The sequence below is a fragment of the Zea mays genome, chromosome 9 (assembly GCF_902167145.1).
Source record: "Zea mays cultivar B73 chromosome 9, Zm-B73-REFERENCE-NAM-5.0, whole genome shotgun sequence".
Classification (NCBI taxonomy): domain Eukaryota; kingdom Viridiplantae; phylum Streptophyta; class Magnoliopsida; order Poales; family Poaceae; genus Zea; species Zea mays.
Genome location: NC_050104.1, coordinates 72,396,652 through 72,408,883, shown reverse-complemented (window position 1 = coordinate 72,408,883; position 12,232 = coordinate 72,396,652). Strand labels below are relative to the sequence as shown.

Genomic DNA, 12,232 nt, shown 5'->3' with positions numbered 1-12,232 from the left:
CAATGTAATATAAACTCTGCTAATGCTCATGTGTGTATTATGAAATATATATGTGTATGAGTCAATAGATTACATTCAATGCCTTTATGTATTTTAATTCTTATCAATCGTGAAGGCATGTCATTCATGACCTTCGTCTGAAGATTATTATATCCGATAGGAGATAATACTTCGGAGGACGAAGGTCCTTGGATTTTAACAATTATGTTATCTTGTTCTTGATTTACAGCATTTGAGAACAAATGATCAACAGTCCCAATTTTTTAGAAAACATCATGTTTTATTATATTAAGTTTGATCAATTATAAATAAAAAATAATTAATATCTTAACCAATCTTACTAAGGATTGTATGTCCTAGTTTATAACACATATATTTTAGAAAGAGTGCAGAAGAGTTTTGCCCACACGAAACTCTCTCCGCTCTTATAAAACTTTTATCATCTATTTTTTTTATCAATATAACGTTATGTCATCATATGTAATACCCATGAAACTTTCGTAAAACACTAACTGAGATTGATATTGTAATAGCAAATAAATATTATTAGATTAATTATGAAATATAGTTTCATTGTAAATTAATCTAACATGTTAAATGTGAATAGTATTTAATTGAATTTTGGTTGAACACGAACCACTTTAACTAGCACGTGACCTATAATTACATCCTTCTTGGACAGAAGTATGGTCAGAAATCACGAATAATATGGCGAATGGAGACCTAGCAATGCTTCGTCAGAATGCTTAGAGTATCCTTCTATAACGCCCGAAGACCGGATTGAGCAATGAACCGAGGCAGGAGGCACCCACTATACAGTCGCAAGCAAAAAAGCATCTAAAATGCAGGGTTTTAGGTACCTTTCTATCATGTTCCGAACCTTCCCACTGCACGCAAAGACGGCAGGCAGGAAAGAGAGCGCAAAGCAACCGCGGTTCCAGGGTCACCCTCCCGCTTTGTTCCCCCAAAGCCAGGACCGACCCAGCCTGATGCGCCCGCTCCGTCGCCGGCCGGTGCTGGATGCCTCATGCCTGGCACGGTGGTGCGCCGCGCACAACCGCAACCAAGGCCACCATGAGCGTCCAGCCGTCCACCAATCACTGCCGTCAATAGCGGCGTACACCACGAGCAACAGATTGTAGCGTGTACGGGCGGTCCAGCGCTATAAATCCACAAAAATGGGCAGTGTCACTTCCTGCTCTGCTTCAGTACGTAGTGGGCTGAGCCAGAAATGGGCACGTCGTTGGCTAGAAGCGTTGCTCTGTTTACTCTGCTGCTCTGCCTGCTTCTTCCGTCCCATGGCCATGGGAAGCTCTCGACCAAGTTCTACGCCAAGTCGTGCCCCAGCGTGGCCGCCATCGTGCGGTCGGTGATGGAGCAGGCGGTCGCCAAGGAGCCCAGGATGGGCGCCTCCATCATCCGCCTCTTCTTCCACGACTGTTTCGTCAATGTCGGTCACATTTAATATCCTATATTGCCATCCGGTTAGCCTAGGCTGCCACTCATCAGACGTCAGTGTGCAGTGCGCGGAACCACTGACATGCATGTGCGCGCGCAGGGTTGTGACGCGTCCATCCTCCTGGATGACACTTCGACGTTCACCGGCGAGAAGAACGCCGGAGCGAACACCAACTCCGTCCGCGGGTACGAGGTGATCGACGCCATCAAGACGCAGGTCGAAGCAGCCTGCAAGGGCACCGTGTCGTGCGCCGACATCGTCGCCTTGGCGTCTCGTGACGCCGTGGACTTGGTCAGTTAGTTCGTCTGTTGCTGCTAACACAACAACAACACGACCGTAATAATCCAGTGTCCAGAACCGACGCTGATCCGCACGCAATGCAATGCAATGCAGCTCGGAGGCCCCACATGGAACGTGCAGCTCGGCCGGAAGGACTCGCGCGCGGCGAGCCAGAGCGCGGCCAACGCCAACCTCCCGGGCCCGGGCTCCGGCGCCGCGTCCCTCGTGGCCGCGTTCGCGGCCAAGGGGCTCTCGGCGCGCGACATGACGGCGCTCTCCGGCGCGCACACCGTGGGGCGCGCGCGCTGCCTCTTCTTCCGCGGGCGCATCTACACCGACCAGAACGTCAACGCCTCCTTCGCGGCGGCGCGGCAGCAGACGTGCCCGCAGAGCGGCGGCGACGGCAACCTCGCGCCGTTCGACGACCAGACGCCTGACGCCTTCGACAACGCCTACTACACGAACCTGATGGCGCAGCGCGGCCTGCTGCACTCGGACCAGGAGCTCTTCAACGGCGGGCCGCAGGATGCGCTGGTCAGGAAGTACAGCGGCAACGCCCGCATGTTCGCCACCGACTTTGCCAAGGCGATGGTGAAGATGGGCGGTCTTGCGCCGGCGGCCGGAACGCCGACGGAGGTCAGATTCAACTGCCGGAAGGTGAATTGAGAATGGCTTGCATTCAGAGACGGGATGACAGGGGGAGTTGTCTGAATTCTGAAACAAAGCACTAAACCGTATCTTTCCCTTTCGTTCCAAGATCAAGTCTTTGGTTCCTGGGCATGATACAAGTGAAAATAATTAAGACAATCTTAAAATGCTTGATGTTCACGCCATATACATATAGGCGTTTTTCCTGTTCTATATTTTTTTCCATTGAAACCATCCTTTAGAACAATACATGTATCGACTGTGAATAATAGAGCTCTTTTCCGAAGTCTCGTTTGAACAAGCTTCACGAAAAAGGTACTCATTCTATTATTGCAGTTGAAAGAAACAAATAAATTAAACTGAGCGATTAAAGATTAATCTATGGCCGTGTTTGTTTCACCCCAACCAGATGTTATCGAGTGACATTTCTTAGATTTGGCTGTGGATGTGCCCGGAAGGGGCCTGGGTAAAAGCTGGGTTTGGTGACAAGGGAACTGTAAATGATCTATGGAAAAAATCCTTGCTATTCGGGCTAGATTGGAAACCAGATTTTTCCACGAGATTTTAATTTTTCCAAGAGAAATTAGTTTATTTTTCCTTGGAAAAATAAAAATCACTTAAAAAATATAGTTTCTAAACTAGCCCTTCAATTTAGTATAGCAAGTATTTTTCTCTTTTATGGATCCTAAAGAATTTCTTCTTTTATAAATCCCTTCTAATTCTTTTATCACCAAACTAGCCTAGAGTTTATTGTTTTCAATGGCACAATTGGTAGACATAGCATAGTTTGGGTTTGTAATTGTAAAGATGGTTAGGTTTGCCAATGAGGTTGTCCAATCTTGTGAAGGCTATCAATACTACACACGACAGACACACGTGCCAGCCCAAGCCCTCCAAACCATACCGGTCACCTAGCCATTATTTGCGGTCTGAGGGTTGGACTTGGTCGGGCCCTTCAAGCAAGCGCATAGGAGCTGCACCCACCTGACCGTAGCGACAGATAAATTCACCAAGTGGATCGAGGCCAAACCGATCGATAAGCTCAAATCATTAGAAGACGCCAGATGGTCACTTGTTTTCAACTACTGTAAATCAAGAACAAGACAACACAATTGTTAAATGTTAAGGACCTTCATCCTTCGAAGCATTATCTCCTTTTGGATATAATGATCTTCAGCCGAAGGTTATGAAGAACACGTCTTCATCATTCATAAAATAAGAGTTTATATGCACGAGATGCGTTGCCCATCCACATATTTATTACATAATGAACATACGAGCACTATCAGAATTTATATTGTATTGATACCTTTGGCTTGTTTGAAGAAGATGACGCAAGAGCGATTACAACAAGAGTATTGTTCACCTATTTATAGGCACGAGACGTAGCTCGAGTAAAAATACATTTATGACCTTAACATGTACACATAATCCTAATACAAAACATCAGGGATTAACTAGTCTTTTCCTCTTCGACTCGGCATCATTTTTAACCTTCATCGCCACCTTAAGCCGAAGCTGTCGTCCTTCGGCTGTAGCTTCGACATTCGATGGTGTCGCTTACAAACAATATCTTCGTCTTGAGGACCTTCGGCAGAGAGGAAGACCCCAACAGTAGCCCCTTCACGGTTGTAGGTTGTTTTTTCATAACGAGCTCGATCCGCGAAAAACACGAAGGCTTCTAGATGCCGAAGGTCCAAAAAACATCTTCCCTGAGCTTGTTATTAAAAACAAATAAAAAATTGCGGCGCTTTACCGGTCCACCGATCAGTCAGTATGTGTGTTTTGGCGGTTCGCCTTCTTCACCTGCAGGGCTATGTAAACAGATGAGTTGGTGAGGAGTTACTACAACATTCACTGTTATTGTGTCATTACGTTGTTGAAAAATTTTACTGATGCCGAAGCTTTCTGCTTTCCATGCACTAGTTGTGCAAACTTCACTCAAACGTCCAATTAATTGAACCTAGCTTCGTCTCAAAGGCTGAAATGGCTAGGATCAGGTCTACTGCTAGACTAACAGACGAAGGTGAAAGTAATGAAGCAACTGAGATGACCCCTATTTCAGAAATGATGAAACATTTTGGGCTAGTTGTTCGCAATGAAGAATTTGCTCCGACAGAAGATGTTGATGTTGCCGAAGTTGAACCTACTATTGCCGAAGATGACAGTGATGATGAAGAAGATGATGGCATTTTAAGCCCAAGCAAACCTAGCCATATTGAGTTCGGAAAATCCACAGTTAAGACGGAGGATTTGGCTTTAATGAAAAAATGGGATATTTTGGAAAAAATGATGATGAATTGATTCGGTTTGCTGGGGACAAAATGGTTCCAGAACCAAGAGACGATGAAGTTGTTGTGTTTAAGAGCTTCTTCAGAGCAGGACTTCGATTTCCTAGGTACGAAATGATCGGCGAAGTGCTAAAGGAATTTGAAATCTACCTTCATCAGCTAACTCCAAATGCTATAGTCAGACTTAGTGTGTAAATATGGGCTCTTTGAAGCCAAGGGAAGAGTGCCAACGCTGAAGGATTTTGTCGGATGCATGAACTCCACTACCCAACTAAGGCCAGAGCTGACGGACTGCATAAGATACTAAAGCTCTTGTGATCTGATATCGCGCCAAGTGGTCGTCTGATTGGACAAGTGAATGGTTTTATGTGAAAGCTGATGAGAAGACAAGGGAGAAGCTTATAACTATGGTGATGAGACCCTTAAATCCATGTGTGACAGATTGTGTGTTTACATGGAGTACCGAAGAAGATCGTGTCTGATCGAGGTTCACAGTTTACCTCAAGATTCTGGAGAAGCTTTCATTAGAATATGAATACCAAGTTGAACTTTAGTACGACCTATCACCCTCAGACTGATGGACAGACTGAAAGAACTAATCAGGTGTTGGAAGACATGTTAAGGGCTTGTGCACTTCAACATGGAGGAAGTTGGGATAAAAGTCTACCATATGATGAATTCTCATATAATAATAGTTGCCAGGCCAGTCTGAAGATGTCACCTTTTGAAGCTTTATTTGGTAGGAGTGCAGGACTCCTCTATACTGGGATCAGACTAGAGAAAGACAATTCTTTGGGCCTGAAGTTATTCAAGAGGCAGAAGAACAAGTCCATATAATTTGGGAGAATTTGAGGGTAGCTCAAACCAGGCAAAAGAGCTATGCTGATAATAGAAGGAGACCACTGGAATTTGAGTAAGGAGATCATGTGTACCTCAAGGTGTCACCACTTCGTGGAATGAGGAGATTCAAGGTTAAGGGCAAATTGTCCCCTCGCTTTATTGGACCATTCAGAATCTTTAGGCGAGTTGGGGAGATGGCATACCAACTCGAGCTACCAGATAAGCTATCTGATGTGCATAATGTGTTCCATGTGTCTCAACTTAAGAAGTGTCTCTATGTACCCGAGGAACAGTTACCAATGAAAGAGCTCAGTGTTCAGGGTGATTTGACTTACACAGAGTATCCTGTCAAGATTCTTGATACTTTGACTCGAGTTACAAGAAATAAGGTGATAAAGATGTGCAAAGTGCAATGGAGTCACCATGGAGAAGATGAAGCTACTTGGGAAAGAGAATAAGAGCTTCGCATAGATTTCCCCATCTTTTCCCTAGACCTTCTTAAATCTCGAGAACGAGATTCTTGTTAGGGGGCTAGGATTTGTAATACCCAATTTGTAAGAGAGAATGTAAAAAGGAAAAAATTTTATTTCCTTTATTTATATGTGTGGGTTGAACCTATTTGTCATCACATGTGAACACCATCTTTAAAAACAAATAATTAATAAAAATATATGCCACTAAATTATGCATCATGCTGGAATTTTTATTTGGTGTGCATTTTGTGACAACATAGAATAATGTGAAAAGAAATATATTAAAGTCCAAAGTGGAATTTGACATCTAAAAGGAATTCTGGAAATTAGAAAAAGAGAAGAAAATAAAAATAATTTGGAGAAAAATAAGTAAATAAAGATATGTGATTCCTATACTAGGGTTTGAATTTGTATAATGGACTCAAAGGTGAAACTCCTAAAAGGATTCAAAATTCAAAGTTGGGAATTGAAAATAAAAAGGAAATAAAATAGGAAATAAAATAAAATAAGAGAGAGCCTACCTGGGCCGGTTTCCCCCTTTTTGGCCCAACTCAGAATCACTTCTGTGCGGCCCACCTCTGCATCCCACACGACGTCGACTCGCTGCGCGGTGGGGCCCGTTTGGCAGCAAGTAGCGTGCGTGCGTGTATTGACTCGACTGACTCGCTGCGCGGTGGGGCCCAGTGACCAGTCTCAACGTCGCTGTCGTCTTCTCCTCCGCGAAGGTCGCGCGGCGTGAACCGACCTCGCCGCCACGACCGCGCAATGCTCGCTCGGACCGTTGGGGGTTGACCCTATAAACGCTAGCGCTCGGTGCCCCGTGACCACTCTTCGCCCCACCTAGCCGCATCCACGCCGCCGTCGGGTTCTCAGTGTGTCGCCGCTAGAGTGAAGCTCCGCTGCTGGCTAAATCCATATTGCGGGGGTGTTTGGCCGTGGCGAAGCGTCCAGGGTGTTCGTGGGGGACCTCCAGGGTTGTTCGTGACACATTCAGGCGATATTGTCCATCGACGCGCTCCTAATTGCTCGTCGTCGTTCAATCACCGTCGCAGAACCGCGTTGCCACGTGGACAGAGCAGTCGCCGATCCGATTCGAGGTAGATCTACCCCCATCTTCCTTGATTCACTCTTCGTTTCACGTAAAACAATAGTAATCGGAGTTTAACGCCCTTAGCTGCGTGGCCGGAGATCTCTGGCGATGGCGCGCCACCGTCGTGCTCTGGTTTGGATTCACCGGCGTCCGGCCAGGGGGATGTCGGGGTTCGGCCGTTGGATTTGATAGGTGCGGTCTTGATTAGAACATGGATACCGGTTCGGCCTGGGTTCATCCCCACCGTCCGCTGCGAATCAAACGGGTGGCAAACAATCTGAGTACTTAAAAAAATATACACCGTTGATGCGTGATCCGAGGAACCGCATTGCTCGTGGATTCCAGATGGCGTTCGGTCTAATCTGGGCCATCCAGGAAGGATCCAACGGCTCCGATGGGCCGATACCCTTTTGGCCTGACATTTTTGCATAAGTGACCTCATGTTTCCGTTAAAACAACCCACAGTCCAGGGACCCTATTCACTGAGTCTAGGTTATCTTGCGCAGAGACCCCTGTCTTCTCTAGAAACTGAGGCCCAGTCCAGAGTTCATAGGAAATGGATAATTAATAACAGGAAATGATTTTGATGAGAAAATAAATGCTATAACTTGTATAAATCATAGAAAATTCATATAAACTCTAAATTAATCCATTCCACTTCCTATAATTTTATAATATTATTCTCTATCAAATAGTATCTCTGTTTTTACATGAAAACAGTAAGAAAATTTATTTCCCACTTAATCCTATTTCAAGCAAATAAAATCTTTGGAAATTCATATCTTAAAATCTATAACTCTAAAATTAATGATTCCTGTTCCTAGGATTTTATTTTAATGTGTAGATTATTATTATGTATTTTGTTTACAAATTTGGTGTGATGTTAATTTTCTTTATATACTGTGTTTGTTTGTATTGTGGCGAGTAGAAGAGTCTGTGACTGAGGATCCTGGTGACTAGCAGATAGAAGTAGCTGTGCAGGAGCTCATTGAAGGCAAGTTGTGCCCTTGACCACTTTTATTACCCAATAATGTTATTTATTATCACTATTCAATACATAGGTTTAATTTTGATGGGACTTAATAGGTCACCCTAGATTGTTTATCTATTTTACCTTGATATCCCTGAATCACTTGGGTAGTTTTGCTATTGCTTTACATGATTTTTGGGATAATATTTCATTATATCCATGTTCCAATTATTTTGTTATTCTATTTATGTTCATGTCAAGATCATTAATGTTAATTGGAACATGGAGCTTAACTTGAGAAATACGTGCCACCACAAGGGTGGAATGTGACACCCTTGGCCACTAATTAGGAAAGCTAGTGGAAGACTGCCTTACCCGAAAGGGGCAAGGGCAGTAGGGGAGTTGCATGCAGGGAGGTTCTCGGGTTGATTCTGCTGCGATGGCAGTCAGACGGGGGATTCTTGCAAGTGCTCTTCCCATAAACTGTAGCGAGTTTTCGAAAGCTAGTGGAACTTTATAAAGGGCTCGTATTACCCTGCCTCGCTTCCTTGGTAGAGGTGTATGGGGCCCGTACAACCCCGTCGCAGATAGGTAACATGACTTGTGGGTACATGGTACAACCTCTGCAGAGTGTAAAACTGATATACTAGCCGAGCTCACGGTCATGAGCAGCTCAGGACTCTCGCATGGTTAATTTATGGAACTTAAATTCAATTTGTCATTTGCATTGCATGGGATTACTTATTAATTTTGTTCTATTACTTTTATTAAGGTTTGGTATTTACTTACATCTAGTAACTGCTAATAAAATTTTGAACAACTAATTAAATGCAATGCTCAGCTTTAACCTCTGTTGTTGATTAGCCTTACACCTCACATGAACTCCCATCTTTGGTGAGTTCATGCACACTGGTTCCCCACAACTTGTTGAGCTATGATCATGTGTGAGCTCACCCTTGCTATCTCACACCCCCCCACAGGAGAAGAACAGGTGGTTCAGGAGGAGCCGCAAAATGAGGAGTTTGATCTGATCTAGGTGGTGTCTCCCAGTTGACTTATTGGCGCCAAGGATGATCCTTAGTTCATTTTATATTTACCTTTTATTTTGTAATAAGACTTCCGCTATGTAATAAATACTCTGATGTTATTGTGACATTTATCTCTATACACTCTGTTATTATATATGTTGTCTTCTTGGCGCATGTATGAGATGCACCCGACTTTGTTCCTTAAAGCCCGGGTGTGACAGTTGTCAGTCCCAATCCATATACTTCTAGTATATGAACATTTAGGTATGAGTACATATCATTTGCATTATCCTGATAAATCATTTAAAAAGAACTTAAGTTCTTCACAACTTGTTGAGCTATGATCATGTGTGAGCTCACCCTTGCTGTCTCACACCCCCCATAGGAGAAGAACAGGTGGTTCAGGAGGAGCCGCAAAATGAGGAGTTTGATCTGATCTAGGTGGTGTCTCCCAGTTGACTTATTGGCGCCAAGGATGATCCTTAGTTCGTTTTATATTTACCTTTTATTTTGTAATAAGACTTCCGCTATGTAATAAATACTCTGATGTTATTGTGACATTTATCTCTATACACTCTGTTATTATATATGTTGTCTTCTTGGCACATGTATGAGATGTCGGCTTTGTTCCTTAAAGCCCGGGTGTGACAGTTGTGTCAGTCCCAATCCATATACTTCTAGTATATGAACATTTAGGTATGAGTACATATCATTTGCATTATCCTGATAAATCATTTAAAAAGAACTTAAGTTCTTCATAACTAAAAAATAATACTCCTCACGCTTGCTCTTGGTCCTATCATGAAGTACACATATATTGGACCAAAGGGCATGATCATCCTTGTGATTTCATACTCTATTGAAAGCATTTTTGCAAAGGCCTCTAAATATTGTGTTCTTGGCATTAGTATTCCATTTATCATAATAAATTCCATCACCAATTAATATTTTGGGTTCCCTTTGTTTAGGAAGCCCTTGTGTGGTGGTTCTAAAAACTCTAACATCTACAGGCACAGGGTATGCTTCCATACGAATTTTCTAATAAGGAAAATCATCATCCTCAAAGACAAGAAAGGGTCCATCCCTATCGAACATCTTTACTCTAGGCAGTAAAGTTTAACTAATGAGCATGAGGCTCAAATTGGCTAAGAGGAGTGGTGAATTGTTCTTCTCTAAATTTTCTTATGCAAATTTAAACCTAATCACAAATCCAAGGTTCATCCCGAATGCCTAATGATGTGACAAATACTTTTGCACCCAAATTTTCTATCCTATACTAGCATGTAAATTCTAAGAATATAAATGCTTGAATTGAATTGCCCAAATATAAATGTGTATAGTAAAGTAAGGATTAGAAGACTCCTCGATGTTTTGTCAAGGTCTTAGAGATTTAACACTCTCCACTAACCCTTATTGGAGCACCTGCCAAGGGTGTCATTCCCTCTTGGTCTATGCAAGGACCAAGTGCTTTCTACAAGTTTTGGTTCTTTGCTACTTTGAAACAATGAACCATTCACAACCATATACAATCCTGAGTCGGATCACCCCCAAGCTCTCCAAGCAATCACTACTCCTAATCACAATTGAACCATCTAGGTGATGTCAATCACCAAGATAACAAGCACAAAATCTCACTTGACTGAGCCAAGCTTAATGAGATCAATAGATGTACACTAGTTCCTCTTTATGCACTAATGAGGTTGTTAATCAAGCGATTTTAAATTCTCAAGTCCCACACTAGGCAAAATATCTCCCTCACACTCCAAATAGGTTGCTTCAACTATTTAAATGAGCAAGAGCACTAGTGTGGGCTGGTTGGTCGAGTATTTATAACCTCCGACTCACGAACTATTTGTTGTAGTAACTCTAGGCAGAAAATGTGATCATCGGATCATCTGACGTCCAAGGATCGGACCAATTCTTATGGTCTAACAAGACACAATGGTAACTATGCACTTGGTATGTCGAAAATAGTCATTTGAGTTATGGTCCAACGAATTCTGTTAAGTGGCCATAGAGTATTTCATGAGCGTCGGACTACTCCAACGATCATCGTCGAATAATACGCTTGGTGTATAACTCTATGATCACGACACCATTAAGTCTAGATGCTTTCAGCCTAGATGTCTTTGTTTTTTTATCTTTATGCTTTTTTCTCTAGATTGGAATTGGTTTTGGACACAGATACTGAGGCGTCGGACTCACTCTGATTTAGAATAGATCTGCAGTTGGTTTCGGGTGCGTGTGATGCATTGCTACTGTGCGTTTGTTGCCTCGGGACAAGTGTGAAGTCCTGTCATGCCTAACTCAAGCTCGAGATTAGGGTATATAGTATTCAATGTTTGGGATGCACCAACTCAGCGAAACAGAATTGATCACTAAACAAACCGATTTTACTGACTTTGTTGAGATGGATTGGGATGTAAACTAGAGTATCCAAGCAAAGCCTACAGTGAATTTACTCACTCGATCTTAACTCTCCTTATGAGTGAAACGATAAGCTAGGAAGGCGGCATCTGTCAAAATGACAATGTTTTGAGATACATACTCGAATTAAAATCCAGCAGTAATGCTACCTTTCAAACCGGTAGTGTTTACTGGTATATATGACTACGTTACTAAACATTTTCAAGACTATTTACACGGACGAAAAGGTTTGTTGCTAATTTGGCACTGCATGCACACTCAAAACTAAACAATGTGGCGCGCGGCCTTGCCTATGAAGATTGCATCTGCAGCAGGAGTCAACTAGCTAGCTGAGGGTATACCTCGATCTCGTCACGCAGACAAGACTACAAGAGACACCAACAACTACTCCAGTGCACTCTGCACGGCGTAGCAAGTTGCAGTTTTAGAAAGATGATTGCAGGAACATGCGCTAACCAAACAAGCGTCCTCTACACCGATCCGATCTTGTGATTAGTTTTTTATATTACTAGTTTTGGAGCAGTACTACAGTCCAAGCCTAATCTGCCCACCGTCACCTTCTCGCCAGGCTACGCCGTGCGCGCGCATTAGTCAACCGATCCAGCGCGAGTTCAGGCGCTCGACCATATGGGAAGGCAATGCAAGCACCAAACTGGAGCCACGGCACACTACATATACGCAGCTCCGTCCTTGTTCCTTCCCATCGATCAACCACATCCATAGGGAT

The 12,232-nt window shown here is 43.3% G+C and overlaps 1 protein-coding gene across 1 annotated transcript; it reads left to right on the top strand.

Annotated features, from left to right (window-relative positions):
* Positions 1–1,195: 1,195 nt before the first annotated feature.
* On the top strand, positions 1,196–2,545 carry LOC100280862 (uncharacterized). Its single transcript, NM_001367144.1, has 3 exons — positions 1,196–1,450; positions 1,559–1,750; positions 1,853–2,545. Exons 1-3 carry the CDS (start codon positions 1,232–1,234, stop codon positions 2,402–2,404), a joined length of 963 nt encoding a protein of 320 aa, NP_001354073.1. The 5' UTR covers positions 1,196–1,231; the 3' UTR covers positions 2,405–2,545.
* The last annotated feature ends 9,687 nt before the right edge of the window (positions 2,546–12,232 follow it).